The sequence below is a fragment of the Tupaia chinensis genome, unplaced genomic scaffold (assembly GCF_000334495.1).
Source record: "Tupaia chinensis unplaced genomic scaffold, TupChi_1.0 Scaffold000541_1, whole genome shotgun sequence".
NCBI lineage: Eukaryota > Metazoa > Chordata > Mammalia > Scandentia > Tupaiidae > Tupaia > Tupaia belangeri.
Genome location: NW_006160054.1, coordinates 1,900,782 through 1,920,338, shown reverse-complemented (window position 1 = coordinate 1,920,338; position 19,557 = coordinate 1,900,782). Strand labels below are relative to the sequence as shown.

General features: G+C 36.1%; 1 protein-coding gene across 1 annotated transcript in view; it reads right to left on the bottom strand.

Moving 5' to 3' along the window:
* ADAMTS19 (ADAM metallopeptidase with thrombospondin type 1 motif 19) overlaps nucleotides 1-19,557 on the bottom strand; it is a 287,126-nt gene that overhangs the window by 109,904 nt on the left and 157,665 nt on the right. Inside the window, 2 exon segments of the mRNA XM_027775296.1 lie at nucleotides 12,973-13,123; nucleotides 15,304-15,444. Of these exon segments, the coding sequence (XP_027631097.1) occupies nucleotides 12,973-13,123; nucleotides 15,304-15,444 (292 nt within the window).

Below are 19,557 nucleotides of genomic sequence, written 5' to 3'. Positions count from 1 at the left end.
TTGCTAACAAATTCCATAGACAAGGAAAATCCACATGGGACATTTAAAGGTGGTTGGCGTATTTACCTGTACTGAGGATGTATGTGTTATTGCCTATCCAGACCTGGAGAAGACAGTGGAGGAGCACAGGTCAACAACGGTAAAACGAGTGGCAACCAAAGACACAGAGATAAAAAGGCAAGACCAGCAATAAAGGGGAATACACATATAATGGAAGGGAGTGGGGAAGAAGATTGAAAAGACAGAGACAGCAGAGGGACTAATGGTTCCACGTGTATAGGGAAGAAGAAGCCACTTGGTAGTAGAGAAGATGAAAAGACCATTTAAAAAGGCTTGCTCTGGTGGTAGTGTTCAAAAGAGAATGGCGACAACAAAAATAACAGCAACATATAGCAGTTACCTTTGGCCCAAATCTATTAAAGACGTTGGGGAAAAAAATAATTCCATTAATGTTTCAGATAGGTCTATTACCACTTTAAAACTTAGTTTATCACAACTGCCAAAATATTCTTTTTCTATTTTTTAAAAATTTGTCTAAGGTGGTTGTAAGCTCTTAAATTCAATAGTCTATGGTGAGAGTGCAATATATTTTATTTACCATATTGTATCTTCTCTGATTTTTTTCTACTTAGAAACGCTTCACGCACATTTTATTATATTTTGGGATCTTGTTTAGCTTCACTAATACGCCTTTATTTGCACATATCATTCTCACAAATTCATCTTGGAAATAATTCTAAGAATATCTAAACCATATTTCTCCTTCGCAATATTTTAGGCATTTGAGAATAAATAAAGAGGCCCACCATATATCGTGTGCTTTGTGAATCTATTCTGAGGTAGCAGATCTCTAACCTGAGCATTTTAATTTCTGTAAGTGCTGCCACCATGACATTTCCAACCAGGATGTTTTATAGTCATGGAGTCAAATACTAAATTTCCACCAAAGAGCTTTGTTTTACTTCTATTCAGTAAAACTCAGTTGTATTGTAACAAGAATTATTTTAGTCAAGCTCATTAGTTAAGGGTTGTATACAGGACTGAAAAGCAAATCTTCTACACTGTAGATTTAGAATAACACCCGCTTGTTGAGCACTGTTGGTGGTCTGGATTCTGACCTTCTACCATTATTTGCTATTCAAACATCAGGTACTTTCATTGATTCCCACTTGAGGCACTGAGAGCATAAAAGCAAACTTGGCAGCTTTTCAAGATAAGCCTAGTAACATAGACTAAACTGGCCACCGAGGAGCTCTCGTGCACCCTTTCTGTTCTCCAGGTCCAGGGATCTCTTGGAAGGTAAATTACAGCCTCAGTCTTAAAAATTAACTCAGAGTCAGGAGTTCAAATCAAACTGTCAAAAGTAAGGCAAGAAAATGAAGAAACAGTATGGACTGCTTTCTCCTTTAAAAATGGAATATCTTGGGACCAGCAATTGGCGTAATGGCTTTGTCACTGGAGTCCCACATAGTCGACAGTAATTCGAGTCTTGGATCCAGTGGCTTAAATTCACACCGGGCGCGTGTGCATACATGCCTAGGATCCCAAGAGGAGAGTGAAGGAGAAGGGATTGTGGCATGGTCATCCCCCCAGGGGGGTGATTTCTCGCTTCCTGTTTGTCTTTCTGGTGAGCGCCCATGCCCTATAGCAAAGACCTCTCTCAAAAAAAAAAAAAAAAAAAAGTGGAATATTTCAGATATGTAGATACTAAAGGTAAATAATTCCGAGCCCTTTCTAAGAGGCAGACTAGGGTAGTAAGTTATTTAGAATAAAACTCTCTAGGGACCAGCAGGTGATGTGGTGGTTAAAGTTGCTAGACTCTCACACAGCCAACCATGGTTCAAATTCCCAGACCTGGTGGCTTGCTTTCTCACTGTCTCTCCCTCTCTCTCTCTCTCTCTGTCTCTCCCTGGGCAAATTAAATAATAGTAATAATAAAGCTAAATAAAATAATTCTTTAAAAAAAGAATAAAACTCTCTATATATTACACAGGCAGAATCAAACAGTTTTTTCAACTTAGTTGTTTCAACCACTTAATGTGTCATTCAAAAAAGTAACTCTGAAACTCAAAATGCTTTACAGGAGAATCACAACTGTTGAACTACACTAGTTTGACCTAAAGCAGTTGCTATACTCCCACACTTGGATTCCTATGGATGAGCCAGAATTGTACATGTTAGGCTGTTTTCCTGAGCTGGTTACTAAGTTACAGCCAATCACACTAGCCACATTTCAGTCCATGGCAGAAAGCCCACCTTGCAGCATACTATGCAGCTGTAACCAATCCAGTGATCTCTCGACCTCACTCCCTCACTTCCGTTTTTGTAGGACACTTTCCCTGTTTGCCAACTTTCATACCCTCCCTGACCACGAGGCTAGCTGGAGTCTCTCGGAAGCCATCTTTTGGGAGACATTTAAATCACGCACCCTGTGTTTAAATAAATTCTTAAATTTTGGTTTGTCTCAAATTTTGTTTTTAACACCACAATAGTGCATAACTCAGCATTTCTGAATAAAAGTAATGCAAATTTATTTTTATTCTTTCATAATAAAAAGCGATCACTATAAAAAAAAACACATAATTTGAATTGGATGTTTACCTCAAGTAGACTTAAAATGTTTATGTGAATATACTATATATATTTAAAAGAAAGTTTGGGCCAGCTGGTGATGTGGTGGTTACGGTGCTAGAACCCACACAGATGACTGTGTGATTCGAGTGCTGAACCTGAAGACTTGAAAACATACCAACTGCATGCGTGTGCCTAGGGTTCTGAGAGGAGCGACCATCTCTCCTTAGGGGGAGACTGGCTTTCTCACTTGCTCTCTCTCTGGGTCTTGCTCCCGCTAGTGCAAGCACCATACAGCAAAGTTAAAATAAATAAATAAAAGAAAGAGTAATTGTCTATGTACACATATTATAAAATGTATATTTGAAATTACCCTCTACTCAAGTCCTTCTTCATAGCACATAGTTCCATTCAGATGTTCTGAAATTTATACCAAAGTAAAACAATTTTAAGTGAATGCTCATGAAAATAATTAATCTTTGAGTATGTAAGTCATTGCTATTCCAAGTATTACCTTCCAAAACACAATAACTTAACAATATTTTTGTAGATGTAGTTCAGTTATACAATAACACTTTACAAAACATTACTCTTTAGGCCTGAGCCACACCCCATTAGGAGGAGCTTTTTCCCCTCAGCCCACTTCTCTTTTGTGAGTGCATGTGCACACTGGCAATTAAAAAAGGATTCTCCAATTACAGAACACAATTATCATCAATGAGAGTATATATGTGTTTGTACATGAGAAAGAGCCAGAGAAAGAGAGATTAGTCAATTTAAAAGAAAGAATAAAAAGCTGAAATCACCTTCTTATTAAACATTAATAAAACAAAAATTAAGGTAAAAGAAGAGCTAAAAACAGACACTGTTAGGAACAAAAGATGAGGAAATAACTACAGACAGCAAAGATGAAACAGAAATAGGGCAACAGGAAGAACTATAGGACAAGAAACTTGGCAATTTATAAAAGAATTAAAAAAACGCACACAAGAAGAATTTTAAAAAGCTGACCAATTCAATAAACATATAATAGTTTAAACTTATTGTTATTTTTCCACAAAGAGTACAACTGGTCCGAAAACTAACAATCTCTCATAGAACTTGGATTCTAAACTCATATAAGCTCTCCAGAGAACAGAAAAAAAGGGCACACCTCTAAGCACACATTTTATGATATCCAATCCAGACAAGAAATTTAACAGAAAGTAAAAAATAGTGATCTAGCTCACTTATTAACTTAGATTTAAATACACTAAAGAAATTTTAATGAACTGAATCTAGAAATGCTTAAAAAACTCAACGCATCATGATCAAGTTGTTTTTTTTCCCAACAGAGTACAAAGTAGGTTTAATATTAAGATTTGACTATGTAATGAAGTGCATCAGTCATCCAAAAATCTATTTTTATAACTATAGATACAAAGTAAGTGATGCAATTTAACATTAATTTAAAAAAAATTGTAGTAAATTATCCACTCAAGAAAATTTCTTTACCATTAGACATTTAAGAAAAATCTAAAGCACACATCGTTATAGACAGTAAGATGTTGAGAGTTAACTTTTAACATTAGAAACACAGCAGAGATGACATCTAACCATCACTGTAATAAAGTATATACGTGGTGTATTCAAAGAAGCAAAAGAAAAAATCTTGCCAATCTAGACTACTGGACTCAGCTAAAATTTTATTCAAGACCAAAGTTAAATATTTCCTCTGAAGGAAACAAAAACTGACTGTTTACTCTGAGCAGACCTGCATAAAAGATACTTCTAAATGATATGCTTTAAGAAAAAGAAATATGACTTCATAGGAAAGCACTGAAAAGTGATGGTGAGAATGGAGACTGGTACATGTAAAGATAAGTCAAAATAAACATCAACTACATAAAGTAATACAATTGAGTTTTAACCATGAATATTATATCTACTTTTTAAAAATGACAGAGTGCTTTTAAAATATTTAAATAAATTAAATTTATTTATTTATTTATTTTAATCTGACCAGAGAGAGAGAGAGACAGAGAGAAAGAGAGAGAAAAAACATGAGAAAGCAAGCCACAAGGTCCAGAACTTGAACTATGGTCGGCCATGTAGGAGTCCAACACCTTTTACCACCATGCCCCCTGCTGGCTTCTAAATCTACTTTTTAGTGGCAAGACATTCTAACAATCTAGCTCCCTTATAGCTCCAGAAACTATCCTTTAGCAGAAAGGATTTGGCCAGTTAAATAAGTTTGATGTCTTCTCTTTCACCTCCACCACTCCATATATTGCAAGATTGTTAACAGCAGAAGTTGAGTAATAGGCATGAAAGGAAAACATAGCTTATAGATAGTCAATGAATGAAGCAGAAAGCTGCAAAGGACTCTCCAACTAAAGAAGCACATTAGGAAATACAAAAGAAAGTTGAGTACAAATAAATGAAGAGAAAGGATAACTATCAATATCCACCTAATGGAAATCCCAAAGAAAAGAAAATAACTTTTTAAAAAGAAAGAATTATTGAAATATTGAAAAAAAAATTATCCAAATTTGAACCAGCTGGTGACATGGTGATTAAGATGGCTGGATCCCATATGTCTGACTATGTGGTTCAAGACCAGACCTGGTGGCTTAAAATACATGTTGGGCACATGTGCATGAGTGCCCAAAATCCCAAGAGGAGAATGGAGGAGAAGGAACTGTGGTATGACTATCCCCTCTGCATGGTGCTTTCTTGTTTTCTCTTTCTCTCTCTAGTTAGTGCATGTGACATCTGGCGATTTTTTAAAAAAATGAAAGAAAAAATCCAAAATTAAAATAAAAAGGGTTCTATTCTGTAACAAGGACACACAATATAAACATAGAATGCAAAAATCAACTTCATAATGGCTCTGGTGAGTACACAAAGGCAGGGAAACTTCTGAGAATAATGGAAGGAATTTGCACAGGTAAGTTCATCATCTTTGTAGCCTGGGCTACATAATTGCTTCTGGCCATATTGGGTAGCTACAGTAACAATGAAAACTATGCAATCTTCTTAGACTCAGAAAGACTGTTTTTCAGGTGGTTGGTCAATGGTGCCAAAAACCGACAGGAGAATCACAGAGGAAAGAGTTTCAAAGAACTCTAAATTTTTCTCAATGGTAGCTAACTCATACATATATGAAACACACAACAAATAACTGAGCTAGAGGAAGAATAAACAGATCTAATAACTGCTACTCACAAGGGATGAGACAGAATTTCCAATTTGAAGCTAATATATTTGATTACTTAGGAAAAGCATAAAATAAAAACACTGTGGGGAAATATAACAAAATCCAAAGATTCTACATCACAGGTCAGCAAACTTTTTCTGCAAAGTGCCAAAGTATATATTTTAGGCTTGTGGGCCGTATAGTCATTGTTGAAACTGTTCCACACTATCATCATAGCACAGAAGCAGCAATGGAGAATATATAAACAAACGGATGTGACTATGTTCCAGTAAAATTTTATTTCCAGAAATAGGTAGCCAGCTCCCAAGTTTGATGACCCTTATTGTACAACACATACTTTTTAGTATCTAATTAAAATAATAGATATTAAATAATTTTAGTATCTAATTAAAAATTATTGATATATGGAGAACTAGCAAAATGTGACCTTTTCTAAAGAAAAACATTGAAAATAAAAGAACTAAAAGGCAACTGTCACTTTACATATTAAAATACAATTATGTGAAATAAAAAATTCATGAGAAGAGCTTCATAACAGAATAGAAATCATAGAGAAGATATTCAGTGCATTTTAAAATCAAAGGCAATCATTCAATGTGGAGAAAAAATATGAAAAAATATCAAAGCGTTGCAGAAATTTGTAGAATATAAAAGGTCAAACATGTGTTGGGCCAGTGTGTGATGGTGGTTAAGACACTAGATTCCCACATGGCTGACTATGGTTTGAGTCCCAGACCTGGTGGCTTAAAAATCACACCACATGTATGTACATGTATGCCCAAAATCCAAGAAGAAAATGGAGGAGAAGGGACTGTGGCATGACGATCCCTCGATCCCTTCTAGGGATGATTTTTCACTTTCCCTCTCTCTCTGTCTCTCTCCAGTGAGCAAGCAAACCATATGGCAAAAATCCAGAATTAATACAAAAACAAAGTAATGCAAAACTTTTCCCAAAATACAGTAAATTTAAAAATTAAAAATCAAGGAATTAAAAAACTCCCACTAGGATAAATAGTCAGAAATATGAGGCTGGCAGGTGGTATGGTGGTTAAGGGCACTGTACTCCCACATGGCCGACTGCAGTTCAAGTCCCAGACCTAGCAGCTTGCTTTCTACTACTCTCTCTCCTCTCTCTGTCCCTCTTGGTCAAATTAAAATAAATAAATAAAGCTAAATAAAATAATTATTAAAAAATGTTTAAAAATTGTCAGGAATGGATAGCTTGGCACATTATAATCAGACTTGAAATAGCCAACGATAAGAGAATATTTAAATGCAAAGAAAAACAACAGATTGCAAACAGAAAGATTACTATTCAAAGTTTACATTTCTCATCATAGCTATGGAGGAGAGAACACATAGAAACGTCTTTGAAATGTTAAGAGAAAAAGTCATTCTCTCATTTATATCTAGTGAAAACACATTTCAAAAATCAAAAAGTCCAGCTTGTGGCCTAGTTGTTAAGGAAATCAGATCCCACATGTCTGACCATGTAGTTCATGTCCTGGACCTGCTGGCTGGAAAAACTCACTCTGAGTGTGTGTGTGTGTGTGTGTGTGTGTGTGTATACACGTATGCCTCAAATCATGATAGAATGGAGAAATGGAGGAGAAGAGATTGCGGTGTGACCACACTCCTAGGGGATGCTTTTTCCAATCTCTCTCTGTCTCTCTCTGGTGAGTGTATACACTCTTTGGTAATTTTTTTTTTTTTAAAGAGACTGATCTTTGCTAGTAGATGGTGTATCACAGAATATTTAGTAGAAGTGAATTGAGAAAGTTTATGTGTGACTCAAGTGCTGGTCATTTGCTCTTCAACAGTTTGAGTAGTTGACATGTAAATATTTTCTCAAAAATACTTAAAATTATATTGTCTTTGTTATAGAGTCACAAACAAAATTATAACAAATATTTTGAACATTGTCTTTAAAACTCAGTTTTTGAAATTTTGAAAGTTTTTTTTATTAACTCTCTAGAGCTATGGAGTATGAGCAAAACTTTTCTGATATGTAAAGTATATGTTGCGGGAAAATGTAAAAATAAATAAATGATGAGAATTGAAGTGAAATAGAAGTTATTCAAATGAACAATAATTAAGAGAATTTGACACTAGCACCCCCAACTAAAATAAATTGAGAAGATAAATGAAGCCAGAGATAAACACCTATCTTAAGGACGTAAAAGAAAACAATGGAAAGGGTAAACTGTGGCATTTATTATTTTTATACTTAATTGTTAAAACATATGTGAAATAGTTAAAGTAAAATTTATACCATTTTATTGTGTGGTTTACAATGTACATAGATAGATCTTATACACATGATAAATATAGCACAAAAATAAGAATGGGTATATCTAAATTAACGTATGTGACTGCAAGTTTCTATATTTTAAGTGAAGCAGTATCATATTACTCTAAATATATTGAGAAAATTAACTTTATAGTCTAATCCCCAGAGATGAGTTCAGCAAAGTGGTCTGGGAGTTGGCCAACCATCTTTGTAAATAAAGTTTTACTGGAACATTTCCGTTCTCATTTACTTGAATATTATCTATGGTTGAATTGAGCTAGCAAAGCAGACTGGGAAGCAACAAAGGCTCTCCTTCTGATAAGCCTAATATATTTACTATCTATCCTTTTAAGTAGAATTTTGTGATATCAGACCTAGATCCAGGCCAGCTCAGAACCAGACTAGACCTCTAAAAAAAGGTACAAAGTTGGGGACCAGCAGATAGCATAATGGTTATGTCGCTGGACTCTCAGATGGCTAAAAATGGTTCGAGTCCCTTCAAATTCACACAGGGTGTGTGTGCATGCATGCCCCAAATCCTGAAAGGATACTAGAGAAGGGACTGTGGTGTGAACATCTCCCCTTCGGGTGATTTCTTGCTTTCTGTCCTTCTGTCTCTGTCTGCCTGGTGAGTGCACACACTCTACAGCAAAAAACAAAACAAAAACCTCTTAAATTAAAAAAAAAAAGGATGTAGAGTTAGAGCCAAAAATGTAATTGATAAGTTACAATAGGATTAAAAAAAAAAAGGATATAGAGTTAGAGTCAAAAATGTAATTGATAAGTTACAATAGGATTCTAAAATCATGTAGGTGATTTTAAAAGAAAGCAGGAAAGAGAATCAGAAGGAAATAGTAAAAAAGAGAAAAATAAAGTATAGTATAAAATGGTAGATGGCAATCCAAACACATTCGTAATTCAACATTAATGAACTAAATACCCCAATAAAAAGACCACAATGATAAGAATAAATAAAAAGTAAGAGTCAACTTTATGTTTACTACAATATACTCACTTTAAATATAAGCATATCAAGAAGTTCAAAATAACTACTGAGCAAAAAGCATATAGCATCAAATTAATATCAGACACAGTAAACTTCACTACAAAGAGTGTTGTCATAAAGGGAGGCTTTTTATAATAAAAAAGGCTCAGTTAATTAAGACATAAAAGTAAGAATTTTGCTGGTGGTCAATGGACCTTTATAAGGTATGAATCACAATCTGACATAATTGAAAGGCATAGATAATTATACAATTATAGTAGCACATTTAAATGCCCCACTTTCACAATTAATAGAATGTACAGACTAATAATCAGTGGCAGGTGATATGACTATTAAGCACCTCAGCTTAATTAATAGAACACTAATCCTAATAATCTTAGATATACATTCTGTCTAATGTATATAAAAAGACTATAGAAGAGTCTCAATCCATTTTAAAAGATAAAAATTATTCGAGTATATTTTTGGGCCTTAGAGTGGAAAGTTTAGTTCATATAGTAAGTGAATGTTTAAATGTTAAAAAAAAAACACCTAAAATATTTCAAAGTGATTATATAATTTTACATTTACAGCGGCAATATATGTGAATTCTAGTTGCTCTGTGTCATTAACAACTTGGTATTGTCAGTCATCTGAGATTTTCTAATGAGTATTCAAACATAGCTATTCATGAGTTTAATTTAAATTTCTGATGCAATGATGATGATGTTGAGAATGTTTTACTAAGACTGTTTTATATCTACATTTTCTGAGTTATTTGTTCAAATGTTTTGCCCATTTTATTGGGCTGCTATATATTTTATTGTTGAGTATTAGAGGAATTTATATATTCTGAACATCAGCCTTTTGTTAGGTATATATATTATAAATATTTCTCCTATCTGGTGGCTTGCACTTTACTTCTTACTCAGAGTACGAGTAAGCACTCTTCCTTCTTACTCAGAAAAGGAACTCATACAGGACTACTACTTACTGTTTCTAGGGAAGAACATCCTCCCATAACTCAGTATTCTCAGCCAGACTAAGTAATTTCAGGAAGTTATTACAATGACCTGATGCATTTGGAGCTGGCTCAGCCACAGAATGCCAGATGACCTGAAGGTACAAATTGCTTAGGACTCGGGAACAAGGCCATCCAATAAGTTAGCTCTTAATTCTGCAAATTAATGCAGAAGAGTGAGCTATTATTGCTAAGGATCAAGAAGTTTCACAAGCATCTGTGCCTTTAAACATTTTGCAGATGTAAGTTGTTATCCTAAGGGTGAATTTATATCATTAATTAAATCTGCGTTATGCAATGTTGGAGTCTCTAGAGCTTGTGTTTAAATGTCTGTTTACAAGCAAAGAAGAGAAATATCAAAATCAGATGCTATGAATCAACTGCCATTGACAGTTTCAGAGTCATATTGTTTCTAAAATTCTACCAAAAACATCTATGTTCAAGGTTTCTGGGAACTTTCACTCCTCCATGAAGCTTGGTATTTATTGGGTTGTCGGAAAAGTCATGACATATTATTGCATGGAAAAATATAGAAATATGTCATGACTTTCTAGATGACTTAATATTTATAACTAACTGGAAATAGGATGGTCATGAGAATACTCAGTACATTTTGTATAAAATTTGACAAGAGCTATTTCCCTTATAGCTTGGCTTTTATATAGTCAATGCATTAACATTCTAAGTTGTCTTTATTTTTCGACATATTACGTTTCTAAGAATCAAGTATTTATATGAGTGAAAATTTAGAATCATTCCTCCATCAGTCAGTTAGTTCATCTATTCATTAATGAATATTTATTGAGTACTTATTTAGATGCTAGATTTATAGTAAATAAAGGAACTGATGTTCCCTCTGATGTTCTGGAGTTTACCTTCTAGGAGATTTTTGTGCATAGAGCTTAGAGACAGATTGGCAGGCATGATGACGCCTCATGGATCCACTTGAAAGTATATTATGTGTGTGTATTAAAAAACTTAGACATTCAGTCTTCTATATTCATAACTACTTTGCCATATTTGCATATATGAATATACTTTATATATATATACACACTGTGTGTGTGTGTACATACATATATATATATATATATATATATATATGTTTAATTCGCCAAAAGTCACGTGTTCACCAGGGAGAGACAAAGAGACAGAAAGCATCCCAATGGGGCAGGATCATGCCACATTCTTTTCTCCTCTATTTTTCCATCCTTTCAGGATTTGGGACACATAATCACATGTGACCAGAGTGTTTTCCAAGCCATCAGGGCCAAGACTCAAACTGCACCATGCGGGATCCAGCTCCATTACTCACCAAGCCCCAGAACTGGCCCTGGCCTCCTATTTTTAAGTTATACCTCCTAATTCTTTTGTATTCAGACATTTCCAGATATCTTCAACTCACAGTGTGTCAAACCTTTTGACACAAAAAAGTACCAATCATCTAATCTCAGGCCTTTCATTTTATTCCACTTGTACTCAGCTTTTGACAGAGCTGGTCACTGTCTCTGAAACATCTGCACTTCACCTCCAGGATATTCATTTGTTTTGGTTCTACTCCTACCTCAACAGGTTTCTTCAAAGTTTTTTTTTGTGTGTTTTCCTAAACTCTAAGTATTGTAGTGGCTTAGATACTAGAGAAAGCACTCTGCCCACATGGAGACCACACACGTGTGTAAGAATGCTAAGAAGCAAATAATGGAGTGGACACTCTACTGAGACAACTACAAAGCAGTGAGAGTACAAAACATGTCACGAGGTCATATGTTCTATTGCTAATAAAGGATTTAATTATGCCGTTGGTTATCCAACATAGCATTATCTTCAACGAAGCCAAATTTCTTTGAGGCAATCACAGAAACTTAAGTAGGTTGAAATACAGATACATTTCAGGGCTATGTAACCATTTACTCTCAACATGACTACCAGTTTACTCCTGAAATACAGCGTTTATTTGAGTTGGGGAAGGACGGGAGGAGATGGAGAGGTTGGGGATGTGACATGAGAAAAAAAAAAAAAGGAAGTTTAAATAGAGCTAAACTTTTAACATCAATTAAGATAGCCATTTTTCTTCATCCTTTAGATTCTGACCTGATAAAACTACCTCTCTTGAGTATTTACTAGTTGAACTAGTATATAGACATTGATTAAATTTACTATCATTCATTTGCCTTTTTCCTCTAGTTTATCAAGAAATGCATTCTAATTTTGGTTCTAAAAAAACATGTTTTTCCAACATTATTTCCAGTGTTAAGATTTACAGTTCTTCCTGGAACCAGCAGTAGTGTTATGTTGCTGGACTCCCATGTAGTCAACTTTGGTTCAAGTCCCAGACCTGGTAGCTTAAACTCATGCCGGGTACATGTGCATGTGTGCCCAAATTCAGAGAGGAAAATAGAGGAGAAGGGATGGGATTGTGGCATGCCATCCCCTCTGGGGAGTGATTTCTCACTTTCTGTCTCTCTCTGTTTCTCTGGCAAGTGCACACTCCCTATAGCAAAAATCTCTTTCTCAAAAAAAAAAAAATTACATCTCTTCCTCTGCAATTACATGTTCATAAATCATCTTGCTGCATTTTTACCTAGTTGCCAAGAAAAAAAGTATGAGAGTTAAAATCGGGGCATTGAATTGGCATAATGAAAATACTTCCCTGATTTTACTGTAATTTTTGAAGTAGAAATTGTTGGGTCCTTTATAATTGATTTTGATTGAATGTCCAGAACTGATCTCTGTCATTTGCAAATTCCAAGGGCAAAAATGCACAAACTTTTCTTTAGAAATTTCTTCTTTCAAAGACTAGGGTGCTTTTAATTCATAGACTCTAATGTCATTTCCTCCTGTTGTAATCAATACTTTTAAACAATGAACATGAACACAAAAGAATCCCTCCTGGACATAACCCTTACCTGCATCTCTTGACAAAAGGAAGCCAATGGCCCAAAGAGGATCTGACATTGCTCGTCAGCCGTGTAAGTCATCCCTGGCAGCTTGGAGGGAACCATCACAGAATTGACACTATGGGGATTTGTCTGTAGCAAACAGTTACTGGCATTTGTCCTGTCAACATGCAGATATGTGTGAAACTTTGAAATGAATTGGTTAGCATAACAATAAGAAACATTCTTAGAGTATTAAAAATATATTTTACTTTTACTTATAAGCTGTTCCATTGATTGCTCATAGAAATTATCCTACTGAGTTGTCAGGAAAATCATGAGATATTTTTGCATAGAAAAACACATCATTACTTTCCCAACGACCTAATAAATATATAAGAAGAGCTTATCTCTAATTATTTAAGAAAATTCTAATAAGTACCGGGTTGTTGGAAAAATCACGATGCGTTTTTGCATCGAAAAACACATCATGACTTTTCCAACAACCTAACAATAAAAATAATGTTCAAGCTAACAGAATCTTTGGCTTTAGAAGGCCTTTCATAGGGATTAATTCAGCTAATCTACCAAACACTGCAAAGAGGATATTATTTTGCTCCCTTAAAAGATGTAGAAGATCAGACTAGGAAAATGACTTGCCAGAAAGTGATGTGTGAAGGTGAAAAATTAGCTATACTTGGAAATTTAAAGAATGTATGGAAAGTGTTCTCAACTGAGTATCAAGAGGGCAGCTATTTTGTGCTTGATATTAAAATACAACTTCTATTTATGACATGACATTCAGTTTGATCATAATCCTGAGTCATGTGAAGGCAGCCATACAAAATCATGCACACTCCTTGGAAATTGATTGAGTCTGCTGAAGGGCTGTGATGCAGTCACCAACGGTGTGAGCAAAATCATACATGCTCTGCAGGCTCTCCTGTTGCATAACGAAGAGCACGCACAGAACTCGCTGCACATCTTTCAGAACAGAGTTATGGTAATGGAAAAAAAATACGTTAGTAAATGTTCATATCCATTCGATGCAAAATGTAGACTTTTTGAAGAAAGTCTTTCTTTTAAAAGAGTATGAAGTGAATTTAGCTAGCTAGGTGTTCCTGTGTTTTTTTATTGGATAACTTAAGCATCTAACTATTTATTTGACATATCCCCTACTGCTTCCGCTGTTCCTTCTACCATCAAAGAAATAAGTAAAGAATAAGAGCTTTTTTTAAAAAAAATCAGAATAACAGTAGTATACATGTTTTTCAAGTTTATTTTATTTCTTTCACAAGAGAGAAAGAAATAGGCACCCTGGAACCACACTGCTCTCTTTCTCCAATAGGATCACGGATGCTCATGGGCCCAGCACATTTCAGGCTGGCCCAGGACCCAAACTACAGTCTTCCTAGTGGCTCTAGTATTGCAGAAGGGTGCCCTACCGCTGTGCCACCACAGCTGGACCAAAAAGTAGTGTTTTTTATTTCTCTTTTTAACCACGCAGAAACTAAGTATTACTGGTATTGAGGGTGAAAAAGAAGAAAATCAAGAACTATTATAATGGGGAACAGCATTTTTAATGAAAACACATTTACTGTTTATAAATATTAGGTTTTTGGAAAAGTCACGACATACTTTCCTATGCAAAAATGTGCCATGCCTTTCCCGACAGCCCAATATTATAGTGAAAAGTAGAGATTTTGTTGAAGAAGCTCTTTGGATAACAACGGTAGTACTGGGTGATGAGCAACGAGCATAGTTCCACTGGGAAACCTCAAAGGGGCAATTAAATACCTTGGGAGACTTTTTTCATCATTATAACAATTTTTCAACTTCACAAATCATCTTGGCCATCCTTTTATTTGAAAAATGTTGAAACTAAAGAGCAGATGGGTTAAATAACGTCCCAATCCACATAATGCATTAATGGAAGAGCTACGATTGGAATCAAGTGCCTTGATTTCTTTTTGTTGTTGTTGTTTTTGTTTTGTTTTGTCTTCCCTATAGAGCACATGTGCTTACTTGAGGGAGAGAAAGAGAGAAAGTGTAAATCACCCACTGGAGAGATGGCCATGCAGAAATCCCTTCTCTTCCATTCTCTTCTCAAGATGTTGGGCACACACAGGTGCCTGGTATAATTTTTAAGCCCTCAGCTCCAGACTTGAACTGCAATGTCAGCCATGGGCCACGTAGGGCCCAACCATCTTAACCTCCATGCCACCTGCTGGCCCAAGAGTCTTGAGCCTTGATTTCTATCCTGGTACACTTTCCACTTTGTCATGCTCTCCTCTCTGGCTGGAAGAGGAAGCAGGCACACACAAATGTTAACAGTACAATAACAATAAGCAACCTCAGTACCTGAGAAATCTTTCCAAATCTTCCTTGCTACACCGGGACCATGAAACATCACCAAGGTTTTGCCCTTTAATCCATTCCCCAGACATGATATGAAGACCGTCAGCACATGATGGGTGGTCATTGTCATGATTGATGCCCATGCTGATTCAGAATATAATTAAAACATTTAAAAATTACATGAAAGAAATGTTATTTTACCTTGTGATAATTGCAATTAAATCACAGTTAAAAATATTTAAAGAAAAAAGAAATTAATTTTGAAAAAATTGGTTTCAAAATAAAATTAGATTTCAGATTTAGTTTTTAGAATTGTGTGACTCAGATTTAAAGTAAATTTAAAAAATTTTTTTTAAGATTTTCTGCAATAGGGTGTGCACACTCGCCAGACAGACAGAGAGAGACAGAAATAGGGAAAGTGAGAAGTCACCCTGCAGTGGGGATGACCATATCACAATCCCTTTTCCTCCATTCTCCCCTCCAGATTTTGGGCGTGCGCACACACACACACACACACACACACACACACACACACACGGTGTTTTTCAGGCTACTGAGTCAGGGAATCAAACTGCAGAGTCAGCCATGTAGGATTCAGCACCTGAGACACCATGCCACAAACTGGTTTTATTTAATAAAAATAATTTTCCCAGTCAACCTGCAAAACATCCTACATATATTTGTTATCTGCCTCATTAGACCATCTTCTTCCACCAACCTCATATAGAAATTGTCCTTGGGAAATAGTCCACATTCTTGGCCATTTTTATCTTTTCTAGTGAATCCTAAATCTGCTGCTTTAAGTTAAAACTGTATTTTAAAAATGTGGCTTATTTCTAAATGGCTATTCTTTTTTTGCTGTAGGCCACATGTGCTGCTAGCCAAACAGAAAGCAAGCAAGAAATCACCACTCAGGAGGGATGGTCATGCTGCTCCTCTATTCTCCTCCCATCTTGGGTACGCATGCACATGTGCCCAGCCTAGGTTTGAAGGCACCACGTCCAGAACTCGAAACAGTTGGCCGTGTGGGAATCCTGCGGTGTAACCACTAAGCTGCTGACCCCTCTACACGGCTATTCTAAAAGCACCATAAACTCAGTGTGTCTAAAAACTGCCTTCTTTACTTTCTCTTTCAAATTTCTCTTTCTTGTTCTAAGTGTTTTGAGTAGCCCACAAGTCTGTCAAATGAAGACTTTTCTCACAATTATTTATTTGTTCTTTCCTCTACCAAATCAACACTCAGGTTATTTTATTAAGGGGCAAGACCTGCCAATTCTGTATTTTTCTAAATACTTCTCTGAACTGTCAATTCCTTTCTATTCCTATTGTTCCTATTAAAGAGGATTTTACAAAATCCTTATTAAATAGTTAATCTTGACGATCATCATGGCCTTCTAACTGGGCTCTGCAGTGCTAATCCTAACTAATATTCTGCCTCTCCTTCTACTCTGCCCTTGGAGATCTATTTAAAACAAATCTGATTGTGTGATTCTACTGTGTTCCCCTGACCTACGTGGCAATTCCAGCTTTTTAAAGTTTTTAATATTTATTTATTTAATTTATTTCATGAGAGAGGGAGAAAGAGAGAGAGAAACAGCACACCCAACAGGGTTCTAAGGCTGAGATACATCCCCAGCTCCAGCTACATCATGGACACCTGTGTGCCTGGCCTACTCAGGGAGGTGCCCCGATGTAACCTGGGAAGCTTCTCAGGTTGGTCAGCCTTGTAAAGCACCGCGTTTATTTCTGCGCCACCCTCTGGCCCTGTGCCGTCCTTTAACATGATACCTGGCCCCTTCACCTTCTTCCACACCTCTTACTGCAATATCTCTTCAGCCATGCCAGATCAGTTGTAGCTTCCTAAACATCATGGCGTTTCTTATGCTCTCACAATTAGTGACGATTTAGCATCTTCTAGGCATCATATATTGTATAAGATGCTTCACTAGCTTGAGTTAGAAAGCCCACATGGGTAAGGACGTTAATAACATCCTCTGCCAATGAGAAGGAACTGGCCCAGGGTTATACAGGGCAACAGTGACAGCAATGTTGAAGATGCCTGAGCTGAGGTGGGGGGCTCTAGAACGCATGGAACGAACGAGTACACACTCAGCCTCGATGGATTCCATCCTCCACAGCCATCGTGTTAAGTGTCTTTCCTTCGCCTTCTTTGCCTGAACAAACTCCACTTAATTTTCAAAGCAAATACAGATGACTTGTAGGAGCTTTTCTTTCCTTAACTGCTACCTTTCCTATTTGCCATGCCTCTTGTCCACCATACAATTCTGTGAACAACATTGTTGCAGTGTTTTCTACACAACTTTGCTTTTGCTTAACTCTCCACAATTTTTTATTATTATTATTATTTTTTGGAGAGGTTTTTGCTATAGGGCGCGTGCGCTTGCCAGACAGACAGAGACAGAGAGACAGAAAGCAAGAAATCACCCCCCAGGGTGGATGGCCACACCACAATCTCTTCTCCTCTGTTCTCCTCTCGGGATCTTGGGCACGCACGCACACATGCCCAGCATGAGTTTTAAGCCACCAGGTCCGGGACGTGAACCGCGATCGACTACATAGGAGTTCAGCGACATAGCCATTACGCTAACTGCTGGTCCCAACTCTCCACATTTTTTAATACAAGGACTTCTTCATCTTTCCAGGCATCTGGCATACAGCAACCACACTCTACAAACCATGTTAAATGTTGAACCAAGGCACTGTGTAGAATCACTTCTACTTGGGGTGGGTGGGGGGGAATCTATTTAACTTCCTATGAGTTATCTTAATGAGACATAAAATTAGTCATGAACGAGGGTTAATACCAAAGAGGTAAAAAGAGGAAAGTCTGCTTCTACACATACGAAGCCCAAGATGATAGCAGAGTAGCCCAGTTCTTCCTCTTCTCCTTCTATTATGGTCTAGACAATACATACATAACTGCCATTCCTAATGAAAAATCTGTGAGACCTGTATGGTATTTTAAACACTAAATTGGAATTGTTGCTAAGGAAAGTCACTATTACACTCTACATTTTCTCAAATCAAACTACATTTTCATACAAATACATTAGAACTTTAACTCAGAATTGCTAAAATTAAGTATGTTTCCCAAAGGAGAAAATGACATTTTCCAAAGGAGAAAATTACACAAGAAGAGTAAATAAATTCCACCAATCTCACTCATTAATTAATAGTAATTGCATCATTAAATTATTAATTAATTAATAATTCACTCATTAATTAATAGTAATTGCATCATTATGTCTGCTACCTCTGACTTTTAAATTCTTGGGTCTAAATAAAACTGAAAACACATTATTGAATATCACTTTTCATCTCTGGTGTCAGATCATATTTCTGCTGGATCATATTTCTCTTTCTTGCTTGACTTAAGGTCTTCACATTGGGGTTTTTTTTTTAAATCAATGTGCATCAATGGAATAATTAACAGAAAAAATAGGTAGGTAACTGTTTCTATACTCTGAAGATAGAGAGCCATATGGAACAGGTGTCAGTCAGTTCGATTGATAGAAAACTGGAGGGTGGAGTGAAAAGACATGAATGTTACAGAATTAATTTTAGTATTTTCCCTTTAACTATGTGGTCAGAAGCAAGCTAAATAATAATAATAAATATGTGTGCCTCAGTTTCCTCATTTGTTAAATATCCTTTGCTAACTAATTTGTTGTGTAGGCTTCACAAGGCGGATATAAAGTGCCTGCACACAGGAGGACCCCATCATGACTCTTCACATAGGGGCAGGAAATCAGATAAATTTTATTACATCATTCCAATCTGTCAAAAGGCACATAGAGATAAACATCGTTAAAAGTAATTTGCTATTATTTGCTTTCTTTGGTGAAAGCACGGGCTTAAGAGAAACCAATAAAATAAAAATAAAAACAGTAAGGGTTTACTTTTCTTAGCTATTACATTAAGAAATGATAAGTATGGCTCAGTCTCACGAACTGTTAAAGACGTCGTCATGCATTTCTCACGTAGGATTCTGAGGCGGCTCCTACCTCTGTCTGCTCTCTGCCATGATTTCTGGCCACAGCAAATGTCACGGAGTGACTGTTAACAGACGCTTGCTCCGTGGCATGTGTTAGACTCTTCCATTTGCTGGTGGTGCAGTCTAACTATACACAAATGTTATTATTTTCGAAAGGCAACTGGTCTTTTTCAAACATAATAAAACTTCCTAAATAATGTGTCCATTTGAGAGATGAAGAGGAACTGCTTCCAAGATTTAGC